Source organism: Podarcis filfolensis (genome assembly GCF_964270895.1).
Source record: "Podarcis filfolensis genome assembly, chromosome: 6".
NCBI classification, from domain to species: Eukaryota; Metazoa; Chordata; class Lepidosauria; order Squamata; family Lacertidae; genus Podarcis; species Podarcis filfolensis.
The window spans coordinates 53,075,272-53,091,927 of record NC_139609.1 but is presented as its reverse complement, the minus strand read 5'-3'; the positions used below and the strand labels follow the sequence as shown (position 1 = coordinate 53,091,927).

The 16,656-nt window shown below is 46.5% G+C and overlaps 1 protein-coding gene across 5 annotated transcripts; it reads left to right on the top strand.

Moving 5' to 3' along the window:
- The first annotated feature begins 1,080 nt into the window (after positions 1 to 1,080).
- SMPD2 (sphingomyelin phosphodiesterase 2) lies at positions 1,081 to 16,114 on the top strand. 5 transcript variants are annotated; one of them, XM_083617884.1, is made up of 11 exons: positions 1,081 to 1,284; positions 7,423 to 7,645; positions 8,857 to 8,953; positions 9,191 to 9,267; positions 10,204 to 10,297; positions 10,426 to 10,515; positions 12,490 to 12,572; positions 12,888 to 13,020; positions 13,576 to 13,680; positions 14,806 to 14,962; positions 15,310 to 16,114. In XM_083617884.1, the coding sequence occupies exons 2-11, from the start codon at positions 7,596 to 7,598 to the stop codon at positions 15,651 to 15,653; spliced, it is 1,230 nt and encodes a 409-aa protein (XP_083474010.1). In that variant the 5' UTR covers positions 1,081 to 1,284; positions 7,423 to 7,595; the 3' UTR covers positions 15,654 to 16,114. The 5 variants fall into 5 exon arrangements, with proteins under 5 accessions (XP_083474010.1, XP_083474009.1, XP_083474012.1 ...); XM_083617883.1 differs by having other exon boundaries at positions 1,100 to 1,284; positions 7,482 to 7,645; XM_083617886.1 differs by lacking the exon at positions 1,081 to 1,284 and adding an exon at positions 1,389 to 1,556 and having other exon boundaries at positions 7,482 to 7,645.
- The last annotated feature ends 542 nt before the right edge of the window (positions 16,115 to 16,656 follow it).

Below are 16,656 nucleotides of genomic sequence, written 5' to 3'. Positions count from 1 at the left end.
GTTTGTGTCAAAAGCAGCATCCTTTTTCAGTAGACATTGCCTTGAAAGGGCCTTCTCTCTTGTGAGAGCAAGAAGAGAAATACCTCTTCATGGAGGGTTCCTGCCAGCTGTGTATTTTGTGAGTACCTCCAGTGGTGCTATTAGGGCTGGGTTTGAGTGTCCAAGTCAGGGCCAGGAAAGATAAGAGAGGTGGATGATGGGAGGTGGGCATATCTGGAGCTCAACAGCAGGCGGTTCATATGTGGAAAGGTGATGCTCTAGATACAGTGTTTTGAGCCATGTAAAGCTTTGAAGCTCCAAACCAGCACTTTTAATTGCAGCTAGAAACAACTTGGCAGCTAGACATGACAAGTGCTGCTTTTACTATTTTTACTTCAAGTATATACTCTGATGTTTCTACAACAAAATGGTGCTAGTTCCCACGCAAATGCATTTAACTTCAAGGCATTTACTCCATTTACTCCTGTAATCACTATGGCACTATAAGTAAGTTTCAAATGTGAAACTGACCATGCTCAGAATTTATTTCTTCTAACCAGGGTGACAAACTCTGTTTGTTGTTGTTATGCTCTAGCACAGGGGCTCTTGAACTTCCTACCCTCAGGGCCCACTTGTGGGCCCGATTTTCAACCCTCTCCAGTCACAAAAGTTTGTGGTACTTAACAATAAATGCCTGAAAAGATAATGGGCTTAAAAAAAACCCAACACTACAACAACCCACCAACTAAGGAATGCTGTGTTATTTTTTTGTGTAATTTCCAAAAGCAGGCTTCTAGTGATTGACAAGTGAAGATGCGCTCGCTCACTCTCGCAAGCACAGCCATTTTCTGCCGTGCTTTCTCATATTTTTTTCTATTGTAACCGCTCTTCGCGGAGGCAGCGCAGTTTTTAATACTTTTCGCAAGTTCTTCAAAAGCACAACAGTTGCCGACAGAAGACCTTGCGGGCACCGGCCGCCCCAAAGCATTTCGGTACTTGCAGTCCCCCCCTTCTTCTTTTTTTTAAAGCTCCCTCTTAGCGAGCACTTCTCCTTTCCGAGCCGACAGCGCCACCTCCTGGAACTTGTAGTTCTTGAGGGCAGGAGGCGCGCCTTGAAGATGAGGCTGCTGCGCGGAAGAAGGCCTACAAACCCCGGGATGCATTGCGCGCCTTACGGCTAGAGGCGAGGCTGGCCCTCTTCGACTGCGGGAATCCGGCTCCTGCTGCTGCCGGCTAGGCAAGGTCTCCGCGCCAAGAATGAAGTGAAGGGAAGCAAGAAGTGGCCTAGACAGCGTCTCCCGCCAGGTGCGTAGTGGCTCTCGAAGACTCCCCCAAACCCCCGCTGCGCGCCCCTTTTTCTTCTTTCCAGCCGCGCCTGGTCTTGCTCTGCCATAACCGAAACTCTTTCTGAGCCGGCAACTCTCGCCTCGGAGCGATCGATGATTTAACATAGTGGATCGATAAAGTGCGCTGCTGGAAGACTCCCGCGAGCGCCAAGCGCTGCGCTCGGAGATCGACTTGGGATCGAAGCCCGGAAGACACGCTTAATTATGGCCCCTTCCCGTGGGACGTTTCAGGTTATATAGGGCTTAAGGGAAAAGATCCTAAAGCGCAAAGTCGCCTTCCCTTTGGTGAAATGCGGCCAAGAGAAGGGAGCGCAATCCGGGGAATTGATCTCAAGCTGCCACACTGTGTTAGTGTGATTTAGGGATTTGTTTTGCTTGGCTTGTTCTCCCCCACCCCCCACTTTTAATCTCTTACTATTTTGCAGCCGCCTTGCGTTTTTCCTTCCTCCGCCCCCCTCCCCAAAGAAACGGGGGGTGTACGCATACTAGTAAATATATGATTTTAAGGCAATCTTCTGTTGGCCTTAGACAGCTAATGCGACTTTATTCATTTGCATTAGCCGCAATCGGAACAGAGGTTGGGGACCTGTGGCCTTCCCGGTGTCATTGCACGACAGCTCCCGTAATCTCTGATTATGCTGTATCCAACAGCACGCATTGACCATCTCTGGATCTAGCCTGTCTTTACAGATATGTGCATATACTCTAGTCTCTCATATTGTCTCCGATTCTTCTAAAGTTAGTCATAACTACAGCTTGTTAGTACAGGGCCATCATGCCTAGTAGTCGTCAGTGGCCTTCTGGTTCATTAATTTTCCTAGGCTTCTTTTGGAAGCCGTTCAAGTTAGTGGCTGATACTGCATTCTCTAGTTTAACTATGGACTGTGTGTAGTTCTTCATTTTGTTTCACTATTCAGCCCCATTGGATGTGCCTGGGTTATACTACTATTAAAAGAGGAATAAAATATTATTTCTCCAGACTCTTGAGTAATGTTATAATTTTGCTGTGTCCCTCCCCTTCTACTCAAAAGCTCTAAATGTTATAACCTTCCTTCCTATGGAAGTTGCTCCACCCCCTTGTCATTTTGATTGTCCTTTTCTGAACCCTTTCCAGCTCTGCAGTATTTTTAAGATGCAGCAACCACAACTTGAATGTATAGCCTAAGATAAATTAAAACTCTGCTCCCTAAATTCCAAGAATGTAAAAAACTGCTGAATAGATGCCAGATCATTTATTATTTTGAATCAGAAAAAAGCTTATTAGCAATTAACTTATGGGCCTGTAGATATTGATACTGGTCTGTGCTAGTGTGGACATTTCAGCGCTCCTTCATTCCCCCTCTGTTTGTTCCAGTTTTTTTGTTTGAATTGGTTTCCTTCCCTTGTTGCCAGCTTCTTATAAGGAAGTTTTGTGTAGGGGATTACATGAATACCCCTGGGAGGTAGGCACATGACAGTCTTACTTGTGTGTAAGTCATTGCATGCATGAAGAAGCTGTGGTCTATTGTAGTTCCACAGCACAGCTAGCAAATAGTAGTTGTAGGACAGTTTCATGCTTCAGACTGAACACAGAAATCAGTGAACATTTGCAATGATATGCAGTGGTAATCCTGACACCTGCATTATGAAGTTTGCCATTGCTGTGTATTACCTAAAGCATCCTTGCTATAGACTGAAGAAATAAAGGAAGTAAATTTTTGCCGAGAAGCACAAGGGAAGTGCTATGCTCCCAAAGCTCTTGGGGATAAGGCAGGCTCAGTATGAACACAATGAATATATTTTCTGGGAGCTGGGTGTTTACACATAAATTGAATGATAGATTCGCATATGTATTTTACAATCTGCTCAATCCTTATTTACAGGAAATTCTCAAATTATGGTATTTTAATCTAAGTATTTAGCCTTGAAGGTATACAGGAGTGAACCTTTTAATCAGATTACATGTTTCTTTCCAAGGGAGAATTGAGACATATAGATGGTCCATCCTAGGATAGGACTGTTTCCTAGTCCAGAAACATCTAATCTGAAACACTTGTCAAGCAAACTGGCTTGTGCTCATATTTATAATATACATGTACTTTCTGAGAAAATTGGGTTAGGCTGCCTGAATCACTATTGAGCAGTGAGAGGCAATGAAGCACCTTTATCCAAATGCTGGGAAATAGACACAGTGAGAAGCATCCTAAAACAAAGTACATCTACTAAGAATATCCAGCTCCTGGCAGCCATCGATGAGATCGCACCTAAGCGCTCTCTGCGACCCTGCAGAAACTGGGCTCCCTGGTTTACCGAGGAGCTCTGGAAAATGAATTGGGACCTCAGACGGCTAGAGCGAGTATGGCGGGGTGCCCGTGACGGAGCCTCAAGAACATCTTATAGGGCTTTTATGAAAACCTACGAGATGGCGTGAAGGCTGCTAAGAAGTCTTACTTCTCGGCCTCCATTGCACCCGCTAGCTCTCACCCAGCGCAATTATTTAGTATAATCAGGTCTTTAACGTCCCTTGAGGGACAGCCAAATTTAAATAACAATTTGACACACAGCTGTGAGGCATTTGCGAGCTTTTTTGCGGATAAGGTCTTGTTGGTCCGCCATGACCTCCCTGCCAATTTGGATACAATAAAGGAACTGGAGGCCCCTCTACTGTCCTTGGGTCCAGTATTGGACCACTTCGACCGGATATCCCCAGCCGATGTGGACAGACTCCTCTGAGCTGGAAAGCCCACCACCTGTCCTCTTGACCCGTGCCCGTCTTGGCTGATTAGAGCGTGTCCAGACGAGGTGCGGGCCCTCCTGGGGGATATCATCAATTTGTCCCTTGGCACGGGGACATTCCCAGGGGAACTGAAGGAGGCAGTGGTGCGCCTGCTCTTAAAGAAAACATCATTAGATCCTTTAGATCTATCCAGTTACCGCCCGGTTTCGAATCTTCCGTTCCTGGGTAAGATGATTGAGAGAGTGGTTGCTGAACAGCTTGGTGGGTTTCTGGATGAAACATCGGCTCTGGATCCATTCCAGTCCGGCTTCCGCGCTGGTCATGGGACCAAGACGGCTCTGGTTGCCCTAACAGATGATCTTCGTAGACAGCTGGATCGAGGCAGGTCGGGGCTGCTGTCAGCAGCTTTCGACATGGTCGATCACGAACTTCTGGACCTCCGCCTTGCCGACGTGGGGATCCAGGGCACAGTCCTTCAATGGCTGCGCTCGTTTCTCTCTGGTCGGGGACAGAGGGTGGCGCTTGGGGGGGGAATTGTCATCGCGCCACTCCTTGGTGTGTAGAGTACCTCAGGGTGCGATACTCTCCCCGATGCTTTTCAACATCTTTATGCGCCCCCTCGCCCAGCTTGTTCAGAGTTTTGGGCTGGGTTGCCATCAGTATGCCGATGACACCCAACTCTATCTGTTGATGGATGGCCATCCTGACTCGGCCCCAGACACCAGATGTTTGGAAGCTGTGGCTGGATGGTTACATGGGAGCCAGTTGAAGCTAAATCCTTCGAAGACAGAGGTCCTGTGGCTGGGACGGGACGATATGGGATTGGGGGGGGGCAACTCCCATCTCTTGCGGGGGTGCAATTAGTGCCAGCACCGTCCGTTAAGAGTTTGGGTGTAATCTTCGACACCTCCCTTTCCATGGAGGCGCAGATTGCAGCTATAACAAAGGCGGCATTTTTCCATCTCCGCCAAGCTAAGCAGTTGGCTCCTTACCTCTCTCACCCTGACCTAGCCACTGTGATCCACGCGACGGTCACCTCCAGACTGGATTATTGTAACTCGCTCTACGTGGGGCTGCCCTTGAGACTGACCCAGAAACTCCAGCGGGTGCAGAATGCTGCAGCGAGACTCCTTACGGGGTCTTCGCTGCGAGATCACATTCACCCGGTGCTATACCAGCTGCACTGGCTCCCGGTGGAGTACAGGATCAGGTTTAAGGTGCTGGTTTTAACCTTTAAAGCCCTATACGGCCTAGGACCCTCGTACCTACGGGACCGCCTCTCCTGGTATGCCCCACAGAGAAACTTATGGTCTTCAAATAAAAACATCTTGAAGGTCCCAGGCCTCAGAGAAGTTAGGCTGGCCTCAACTAGAGCCAGGGCTTTTTCGGCTGTGGCTCCGATCTGCTGGAACACTCTGTCACAAGAGACCAGGGCCCTGCGGGACCTGACATCTTTCCGCAGGGCCTGCAAGACAGAGCTGTTCCACCAGGCCTTTGGCCAGGGCACAGCCTGACTCCCTCCCTCGGCAATCTTCGCGGAGCTCTGGCCCAATGGTTGCCAGCGGCTTGAATTAATTAATTTTATAATGAATGATTTTAGAGTGTTGTTTATGCTGTACTTTTGTACTGTTTTATTGTTGTTAGCCGCCCTGAGCCCGGCTTCGGCTGGGGAGGGCGGGATATAAATAAAATTTATTATTATTATTTATTATTCCCTTGAAGAAACCAGGAAGCAGAGCGCAGATCAAAGCTGCTGGCCAGAAGCCAGGACCAGTCTGCGTCACTAACTTGCCACCGATTTTGTGGCAAAACCATCCAAAAATGAGGATGTCCATGTCTTCAACATGTGGTTGTCATTTCTTGCTGTCTGTATATTGTTGAAAACTCAAAATATTTACCATGGCCATTTTATTTCACCTTGGCAGTGAACACAAGGGAAGCTACTTTCCCTTTCTTGCTAATTCCACCTGGTGAACAAGTGTAAGAAAATGCATTCAAAGAAGATGGGAGGGAATGGTTTGAGGGCAGGGTGGAAGCAGCAGTTTGAAGAGCAGACCCCGGCTGCTTTGCCATGCACTCCCTCCTAGGTTCTTGGGCAAGAGGGTCTGATTCAATTCAATAAGACATAAATCCGTAGCCTCAAGGGCAGTAAAAACCAGTGCCTATTTTCAGGGGGTACTCTAGGGTACACAATACCAGCAGCGCTCTCTCTCTCTCTCTCTCTCTCTCTCTCTCTCTGGGTTAAAAAGTGTGGCACTTACTGTAAGAACTTCACAGTGAGTACTGGCAACTATTTTTCCAGGGGAAAAAGCACTGGTAAAAACCATAAATGATTGTGAGGAATTGTGATATTGAGGGATATAAGTAAATACTGTAGGTTTGGTCATGGGTGTCCCAACACTCCAGCCTGGTTGAAAACAGATCCTTGAAGGAAATTCAAGAACTGAGACTTGGATTGGGTGTCATTGACCTGTGAGCACACGGCTTCTTGTCCTTGGAACTTCACACAGAGAGATTGCCAGTAGGAGAGAGCTTTAGAATCTACCAAGTAAAAACATGATATTTTTAAAAAGTGGGTAGGCCTGTGGAATCACTCATAATGCTTGATTATATTTTTTTAAGGACTAGCCCTGTGGTGTGTTGGTCATCAGTGTGGCATGCAGTGGTACCTGCATAGCTTCTGAAGTCACACACACACACACACACACACACACACCTCCCTTGGTGAGGGTGGTTACCTTTTTCTCCCTCGAGAAGTACACAGAGCTAAAGGAGGAAGTTGGAAGAGTGCCACTCTTTCCCACTTCTTTCAGTTCTATGTGCTTTTTTCAAGATTCAGACTAATTCTGCTGGTTCCAACTTTCACCCAGATTCCTTGGAAAAGCTAAGTTTGTATGTGTGTGCTTTCTCTCCCTCTCTGTCTGGGGTGAGGTTGGGATGAGAAAGAAGTGCCCAGAGAGGGAATAATGGGGTGCCAGCACCCTCAAAGATCTACATGTGCCCGTGGACCTTAAAAGCTTGGTGGGCCCTAAATGATTACAAGAGTATTGTCTTTACCATGAGGGTTTATTGCCTGGAAAGGTGTGCATTTGCGGCGTTTTGGTGGCAGTGACAGCACTGAAGCAAAAGACTCCTGCTATCAGGATTGAAACAGGCAAAAGATGGGCCTTGCTTGACCTGAGAGTGTCCCTTTAATGCTTTATAACTCTGCTAATCTTTAGGTCTTATCTTATCTTTGCACCTCTCCCTCCTATCAAGGACTTTCAGATGCTGTTGCCCAGAGGGCTTTAGCAGAGAGAGGCATTATAGGCCTTGCCCACAAAAGCATGCGCTGCTTGTTGAATCAGTGCCACCAAGGCTCCATCCTTCCTTGTTTTCCAGCTGCCAGTGCATACGTCTTAGCTGCAATATTACAGTCACACTTCCTGTTCTTCTGGCAGAGGAGCAAAGCCAAAGTCTGACACCTTGCTTGCCGGAGAGCTGGAGGCAGAACCTGTCAGCATTGTGAGTGCAACCATTTGAACCCACCTCTGCATTGTCTTGTCCCCACTGTGATGGATAAGGACCCTCAATTGCAGTTGCGTGTCTTTGACCTCAATTGCTGGTGAGTTTTTCCATGGCTTTATTTTTCTGTGTTTGTTTAAGGCAGGTGAGGGTTGGCTCTGATCTGCATGACTGCTGGCGAAGGTTCAGTCATGTTTTCTGATCAAGAGGTTGCTGAGTCTTCTGGGTTACGGCAAATGCATTCTTCACCTGTTTGTTTCCCTGTTTGCAGAGAGGAAATGATGAAGCTCCCGTGTCTGGGGCTGTTTTTATGTAAATAAAACAGGGTATTGTAAATCTCTCTGTTCCTGCCCTTTTCCAACCCAATGATTAAGTGATTTGGCTGAACATGCATCTATGCTTAAATGGAGAGAGAGGGGAATCTTTTTCATGCTGAGGACAAACTTTGGGGGTGGGGCAGAGACTCAAGTGGGCAGGCCAGAGAAAAAAACAGATGGAACAATGCATGTGACCCTTAATTTTGTACAGTGTCCTACATTCTAGCCACACAAAAGTCAAAGGTTTTACACCGGCATGCGCGTGCTCGTTCTCTCTCTCTCTCTTCTTCATTCAGGTAAAAAAGAGACATTATCACTGTTCAGTGACACATTTCAGCCAGGCATATGTCCTTCCAATTCCAACACAGGCTCATGTATACAGTATAATTAGATGGTAAAATTATCAGGTGATGGAGTCTATCGTGCCATGTTTCAGGATGGGGGAGGGAGGCCATCTGTTTTATTTCTCTCCCATGTAAAACAGTAAAACAAACAAAGCAGCTGCTAGCAAGTCATGGAGAAAAACTCCTTTCAGCTAATTCCTTTTTGCACTGGCGAATGTATAGTCCCTTGTATTACCTCAGGAATCTTCCACCCCATTATGACCTCATTTGGGGGCATGCAACAGCCAGGCCTGACTCTGTCTGTGTCTGACCAGTTTTTCTTATAGTGCTGCTTGTACATAAATGCATTCAATGTTTCTTTGCATTTAATGTGCATATCTTTTCCTTAATGTGCAACAACAGCTGCTGTGAGAGGGCTGCTTGCCTCAGTGATGAGAGGGGATTTAACTGTTTCCTTCCCTACTGCAGTCCTGATTAAAATTGCTCCTCCAGGTGTGCTTTTTGCATTGGGAGGAGTGCTTCCTGTGGCTCTCAGTATGAGAGCCTTCTTTACCAGGTGTAAGTAATGAAGGGCTAAGATTGAAATGAGCAGTGAGCCTAGTTGGAACCTGATGTTTCACTCAGTTTCCTTCCCTTTCTCTCCCTTCCAGGGCCATTCGCTACCTGAGCAAGGTACGGCAGCAGCGCATTGAATTGATTGGCAATGTCCTCAACCAGGAGGGATATGACTTGGCGCTCTTGCAGGAGGTGAGTACTTACATCTGTTATAGTGCATCTAGTATTGGGATAGGTTGTGGGCAAAGCATGGCAAGATCTTGAAGTGCTATATAAACATGATTAATCGGGGAGGAGGGATACTAGGGGAGGGGAGGGGTTAGCCCCCCCCCCTTCCCACGCCTAGCTTCAACTTAGCCCACTGATTCAATTCCCACTTCTGTTCTTTGGTTTGCAGTCACTGTGACTACAACCTCTCTGCTTTTCCAGGTGTGGAGCGAGAGAGATTATTGGGAGCTGAAAAAGAAGCTGTGTGCCCGCTACCCTTCTTCCCACTATTTTAAAAGGTAAAAAGGAGCTTAAATAGTCCATGCCAATGGCTGAGCTCAATTAGTATAGGCTTGACTTCATAGATGTGCAATTTATATGATTTTTACAGAGGACCCTCTCAGACACTGGTAGGAAATCATTTCCACTCTTTAGTTCCTTGAGAGCTCAGACAGGTTAGCATAAAAGGCCTTGGAATAAGTTGGGTCTTTAGCTGATCAAAAATAATATTTTCTTGGAAACAGGTGCCTTGTTGCTTGTGCAGCAGCCTCACCCCTTGTGACAGATAATTGTTCTTTAATTGCCCTTGTTCCCTTAGCAATCCTTGCCTTCCAGATGAGGTGCTGACTGAATAGCCCACAGGTCTATTTTTAAGGCTGTGTTTGTGAAACAGAGCCCATGGTTGCGCACTGGATCACTACATGGGCAGCATGGTGCAGGACGCATGGGTTGGATGCATGCTGGCATATACCTGGTGTGAAACCAACCTGCAGACCAACCTGTGAAACCAACCTTCATCTGTAGGGGACACAGCTTGGAACACAGGGAATCTCAATAAAATTTTGTGACATTAGTTAATCTGAGTTTTACAGACTCACCTTGTACAGGACACTTGATTATAGATGGTTACCAAACCTTATGGTTGACTTCTTTGGCAGACACAGCATTAAACTCTTCTTAAATGTACATTTTGGTGGGCACCTGTGACTTGATCTTGCGTGCTGTTACAGAAGCTAATAATGGTGAGGCAGCATCCCTTTTCAGTCTTGACTCTGTCACGGTGTCAGAAGACTTTGCTTCGTCCCTAGAACCAGGAATAATTCCAAGGAGTCCCAAATGCCAGCCCTTTTCTGTAAATTCTAGCTATTGATTTCAAATGGAGGATGGGAACAGCGAGGATTGCCAATGTCCCGTCCCGTCCCAGCTGACGCCTGTGGTGCCTGTGTCTTTCACAGTGGAGTGATTGGCAGTGGGCTCTGCATCTTCTCCAGATACCAAATCCTGGACACCTTCCTGTACCAATACTCTGTGAATGGCTACCCCTACATGGTGAGTGGGCAATGCCTTGCTTGGGGGTGGGGAACGGGCCAAAGAGCACCTTTCTTCTAAGGCTCTTTTCACTGTGACCAGCGTTGCCTACGTTTCTTCTACTGTCTTCCACTTTCTTCTCTCTACAGTTCCAGCACGGAGACTGGTTTGGTGGCAAATCGGTGGGGCTTGTAGTCCTGAAGATACAGGAGATTGTTTTCAACATCTATGTGACTCATGTGAGCAGTTTTATTTATTTTGTTGTATTTTTTTAATTTGTTACAAACTTATTCAACTCCTGGAGCAAGATTACAGAGATCATCTCTCTCTCTCTCTCTCTCTCTCTCTCTCTCTCTCTCTCTGTGTGTGTGTGTGTGTGTGTGTGTGTAGATGTGAGTAGGATTTACATGAGGAACACAGGATAGCACTTCAGATTTCCTTAGATTGCTGAATGAATCCTTTGATTACAGTCATACCTTGGTTTTCGAACAGCTTAGTTCTCGAAAGTTTTGGCTCCCGAACACCGCAAAACTGGAATTGACTGTTCCGGTTTGTGAACTATTTTTGGAAGCCGAACATCTGACGGGGCTTCCGATTGGCTGCAGGAGCTTCCTGCAGCCAATCAGAAGGCGCGCTTTGGTTGTTGAATGTTTTGGAAGTCAAATGGACTTCCGGAATGGATTCCATTCGACTTCCAAGGTGCGACTGTACTGGCTTGGACTTCACAAGTGATACTTGTTGTTTTTACAGCCTATTTGCCAGCAGGGGGTGTCCATGAACAGCCAAGGCTTTTTATTTTCTTGGGTGGCACCTTCTTAAAAATGAACAAGACACACAACCTTTTAAAGAAGGATTTTTTGTGTGTTCTCTCAAATGTATGCATCATTAGAAAGCTGCTGTTCATTCTTATCCCAAGGTACAATAAATGCAAGCCACATTGCATAGATGAATAGAAGCTGCCTGTTAAAGGATTAAATGGTTAAAGGATTATGTATCAATTCTGTCATTTGTATTGATGTAAACCTCTAGAACGTATTTTGTATAACTAAGCATTTAGCTTTATCCTCAGCATATTGTCTCTTATTTTATTGCTATGGCTAGTAGGTAATGCAAATAAAATTTCTATGTAATGCCAGGGAAGGAGTGAGTGCATTCCCAAAGATCAATAAACTAACTTGGGCTTGTGGGACTATCTCTAAATTATCTTAGCACTGAGGAGGAATAGAAAGCCGGCACAATGAAATGGGTGAGAGAAACTCCCACAGGAGGCAGCCTTAATGAGCAGTATGATTTCACAAGTTTGGTACTAACACAGGAACATCAGTGTTGCCTAGTCCGCTGAAGCCCGAAAGCTACATGTGGAAATATTTTTGAGGTCTACTTACACTTGGCCATGCTGAGAGTTGTAGTGTAACAACATCTCAAGATCATTCCTTTGGTGAAGCCTGGGTTACATGATCGGAGGATATTATTCTGGGGCACCTTTTGGGAGATAGCAAACCCTGCCTACAGAAACAAGGGACTTCACGGTAGTTCATCCATCCACACAATCAGCATTTTGTACACAACTGTGGTTGGTAATGCGAATAAGCTTTGGAATCACAAGCTCCCGTCTTCTTCTCTGGCATAGTCACAAAGAGGAGATAGAAGCTTTCGCTTCTATTTTCAGCTAACTGTGGCTCCTTGTTATTCAGTTACTTGGGCAAATACTGGTAAGTCTGAAATGTAGCAAGGATGGAGAACCTGCATCCCTCCCGATGCTGCTGAACTCCACCAGCCCTAGCCAGAATAGACAGTTTCTCTAAATCATTGTTAAGATTAACCACAGTGCCAGCGTTTGGGTTTAACAATAATGCATGGTTAGTTGAAAGTGGAAGCAAGTGTGATCTTGCTGGAGCAGAAGAAGAGTGCGCACACAAGCCCAAGATTTATACCAGTAATGCGAAACAGTAGTTTAGCGTCATATCTGTACCAGATGGTACTCTTTGCTGACAGTCTTGGATCATCCGTAGGTCCTTGTGTGTCTCTGAAACTGTGAAATCCCACTGTCTGTTATAGAATTCTTACCTTGTTGCTTTTGATCTTTGCCACAGGCTTCCCGATCAGCTTAAAGTGGGGCAGCAAGGCGAGTACATAGGCTGCTGCTTTGCGATTTCACATATCTTACTATACAAGTGTGAATTTCATGTGTGTCTTGTTCTCTTCCTCCCAAGCTCCATGCGGAGTACTGCCGAGAGAAGGATGCTTACCTGCCCCACCGAGTAGTTCAGGCCTGGGAACTTGCCCAGTTTATACAGTAAGTCATGGGGAGACTCCAGAAATCTTTATAATGAGGTTTGTGTGTGCACACTTTGTCCCTCTCTCTGTTAGCTAGTTTCCCTCCTTGGCAGTAGTTCAGAGCTCTGACTTGGAACATACTCAGTCCATCTAATGCTAACTCTCCAGTGACAGAATGAATGGGTGGAGAGGGGGAGAGGATGCAGCCATGGTTTTGGGTGTGTAGTAGAATTCAAGTCTAACACGGCTTAGATCTCTCATGACAAAAAACATCCTTGTATCATTGAGGGCTGCTTGTTTCCTCTCAGTCTGTGGCATCTTCTCATCCTCCCAGACATACTTCGAAAGGAGCCGATGTGGTGCTGCTTGGTGGGGATCTGAACATGCACCCAGAAGACGTGGGCATCAGGCTGTTGCGAGGTTGGGCAGGGCTTTGGGACTCCTTCATTGCCGCAGAGAAGGTTGAGGTGAGTCTCCAGGTACCGCCCTAGGAAATGGTCCAGAAAGGAGAGGTGTTTCTCCCTCCTTTGGTCACTCAGTATAGTCATACCTCTTGTTACGTTTGCTTCAGGTTAAATCTTTTCAGGTTGCGTCCTGCGGTGACCCGGAAGTACCAGAAAGGGTTACTTCCGGGTTTCGCTGCTTGCGCATGCGCAGACTCTCAAAATGACATCACGCACATGCGCAGAAGCGGCGAATTGTGACACTGCTCATGTTGTGAACGGGGCTCTGGAACGGATCCTGTTCACAACCAGAGGTACCACTGTAAGAGGAAAAGAAAGTTGCCCTTGGGGCCTGGAAACTATAACCTTACCTTTATTTGAGTCAGAATGTCAAGAGATAAAGCCTACAGTACGCAAATGTGCATTAGGTATTCCATCTGCTTTTGTCCCTGGCCCCCCACTACTGGCATATGGCCCTTGAAACGTTGCCCAGGAGGGATTGCAGCCCTCAGGTTGAAAAAGTTCCCCCACCTCTGGTTTTTTTAGAACTGAGAATTCAGACTCTGGTCTTGCTCCTAGGGTGGTGAGGATGGCTCCACACTCTTGCCCACCAACTGCTTCACAAGCAAGAAAGAACTGCGGTGCTATCCCCAGGGGATTCGTATTGACTACATTCTGTATAAGGTATGTGCAAGTTCAACACATAGAAAGCCGACTGTGACAGTACAGAGTTCAGAAAGCAGTTAAGCAATAAAGGCTGTCAAATATGGTTTGGCACTAGCCCCATGACAGGTCTGTCTCCTGTCAGTATCTTCAGTCTGGAATGTCTTCTTTGTCCAATAGTCTCCAAAACTATGTGCTCACAGACTGGTATGGCCTCAGGCAACCTCTTGGCACTGGGTTGAACTCACTTGCTTGATTTCCTGCTGTTGTTGTCTTTGGGCATGTTCTCTGTAACAGCTGGGACTGGCTTTTCAAGATATGAGGATAAGACTTAAAGCTTTAGAGCCAAAATGAGCAAAGCACTAAGCACACTTCTGCAAGACCTTGCTGCATTTGGGGAGTTAGATTAGCTTGCACTGCTTGATCACTTCCTGAACTCTGTAAACATGTGGGCACTACTTGGACCACAGCGGTTGCTCCTTCCTACTCTTAACACAGGGGTGTGGAAAGTTGCCCGAGATACCCAGCCTTTCCTGTAAGAGGGGAACTACAGTTGTAACTAATTCCTCGGTTTGAGGTGGACGTTTGTGAGAACCATGGCCCCATGTTGATTTGGGGGAGAATTCAGAAGAGGGTAGCAAATATGGTTAAAGGTCACATTATTGAGAAAAGGTGAAAAGAACTGAGCACATCTATTACCCATGAGAAAATCAGATTTGACGTTGAGCCTGAAAATAATCTTCAGTCTATATTAAAATCTTACCCCAAAGCTGATGGCAAGAATGCGCCTGTTGCCAAACAGTGTAGATGTAGGGCAATGGATTTTAAATGGCAAAAGTTTAGATTTAAGATGCATTTGTTGAAAGAACAAGCCATGGGAGCAAGTTGCCCAAGGACATTGCTGAATAGCTTTCCTTGGAGTTGCATGGTCAAATAAGCACATGATAGAACAGACATAGGAATTCTTTAGCTGATCCTTGAGGACACTTCCAAATTACTTCTGCCATTCAAAGAGGACTCTAATAAGATAGTCCCCCACCCTCTTCACCTGTAGTCCACAGCCTAGAATTTCTGGGAGCCTTACTTATTTAAAACACATGTGCATAATAAGCACCTTGCTCTCCTGCTTAACTTCCCTTCTTGTAGGGTTTGTCTCACTATGAAGTAAAATGCAACCGCCATGAGACAACTACTGGAACAGCTCCCAACAAGGACATACCTTATTCCGACCATGAAGCTGTCATAGCCACACTATCTGTGAACAAGAGAGGGTTAGGCAAAGGCCTAAACCATCCTAGAGTTGGTGAGTACCTCAGTTTCATTGTTTTGGCACAGGAAGGAGCAAGTACGCATGCCTTTGGGAAGTGGGGAGGGATGGCAAAGCCTGCCTGGTCCATCCCCAGTGGTGCTCCTTCAAGGCCTGTTATCGCCCATTAACCTCCCTGGAGAGAAGAGTGTGGCTTTTGTGCTAGGACCCTGGCTTCTCTGCAGGCATGCACTACCATAGTCACGAAGCCAGTATCTCTGCATAAAGTAGCAGTCTTGGCCTGCCTCTCCAGACCAGCGAGTGGGCTTGGACACAAATGTGTTAGGACTTTTATTGCCTCAACGCACACTATGGTTGAGCCCTGCTGCCGTCTGTCTTCCTAGAACCAGTACTGGTGGACGTCTTGAACGAAGCCCGTATGGAGGTGCGGGTAGGGCTGCACGCGGCCGAGCGGCAGCAGTACTCCTGCGGCCGCATGGCTGTCCTGGCCATGCTGCTGCTGCTCATGCAGGCGACCATGGGCCTGAGCTCCATGTTTGGCGAAGCCCTCCTGCAGCCCTTCCCCAAGTTCTCCTTCTCGCTGCTCAGCCTGCTGGGGGTGTTGGTGTTGCTCATCTCGGCTGTGCTCTACCTCTTCCACACCATCGAGGTCAAGGTGCTCCAGGGGACAGAGGAGCAGATGCGGGTGGGGCTGCAGACACTCCAGGACAAGCTGAGCTCTCGGTGAGGCCTGTCGCTTGCCGGAACTCCAACAGGGACCAAGAGACTATGCTGAAAGATTTTCCGGGAGCCGTAAGTTCCTCTGTGCCGCCAGGTTCTAAGGGTTAGTCATTTTTTAAGCACGTGGCAGCGATTGCCGTAGAAGTTTTTTATTATTATTTTTAGCTTAATTCTAGGGCAATAAAACTTTCTACAAATAGTTCTGACCTTCTGCTGAAGGGATTCTAGCACAAGTACGATTCGTGCAGAAGGGAATTTTGAAATGAAAGCAGTTAAACTGCATGCGGTTCAGCTTGTGGCTGTTTAGAAACCAGCATTTATCAAACCAAACCACGCTGTTCCGGGTGGCTGAATTAGTACTGTAAAAGCCTGGCGTTAAGCAGACCAGTTAAAATGTGTATAGCGTTTCTAGTTTATACAAAGTTCCTTTTTGAATTGAAAACAGAATAAATCAGTCTTAAAATACAACAGAGCAGAAAGTAGCATTTACTGGTGAAATTCTTCTTCTTGAAACCCTCTTTATTAATTGCTTGCTTAGCACTTGAATGTACCAGAATTCTTTCACTGACATCATACTTCCTGCAGTTCTTGTGAAGTAGATCACTGTTGTTTGCATTTCTTTGGAGGTGGGGGGGGGAGAGTGATGCCAAAGGGTTTGCCGCAGTCCAGCCAGCAAGCTTAAGGCTGGTGTGGCTTCTGAATAAGTCAAATGAAGCTGCTTCCTAACAAGTCAAACCATTGAACCTTGCAGGCCTCCAGGGTCTCAGGCAGGGGACCTTTTCCCAGCTGTCTTGCCTAAGATCCTGGGAATCTGCAGATGCCAGTCTCAGCCTGCAGCCTGCATGCAAAAGACATGTTACGCCACTAAGCATTTTTGGCTCTCAGCTAAGGAGCTAGCCTTAGGCACAGTTCTTAGTAGCCTATTATGTAATTGTGAGTCTTTTTAAAAAATATCTTAAATACTCTTCTTCTGTTGGAAAAGCCCTCCTTTGACACCAGAGGCAACCTGT

What these genes read in the sequence shown, in the direction of transcription:
- SMPD2 (XM_083617884.1), top strand. Translation starts at nt 7,596, where the DNA reads ATGGATAAGGACCCTCAATTGCAGTTGCGTGTCTTTGACCTCAATTGC. An exon ending in GTCTTTGACCTCAATTGCTG is followed by an intron (nt 7,646 to 8,856) that starts GTGAGTTTTTCC and finishes TCTCCCTTCCAG; the next exon opens with GGCCATTCGCTACCTGAGCA. An exon ending in ACTTGGCGCTCTTGCAGGAG is followed by an intron (nt 8,954 to 9,190) that starts GTGAGTACTTAC and finishes CTGCTTTTCCAG; the next exon opens with GTGTGGAGCGAGAGAGATTA.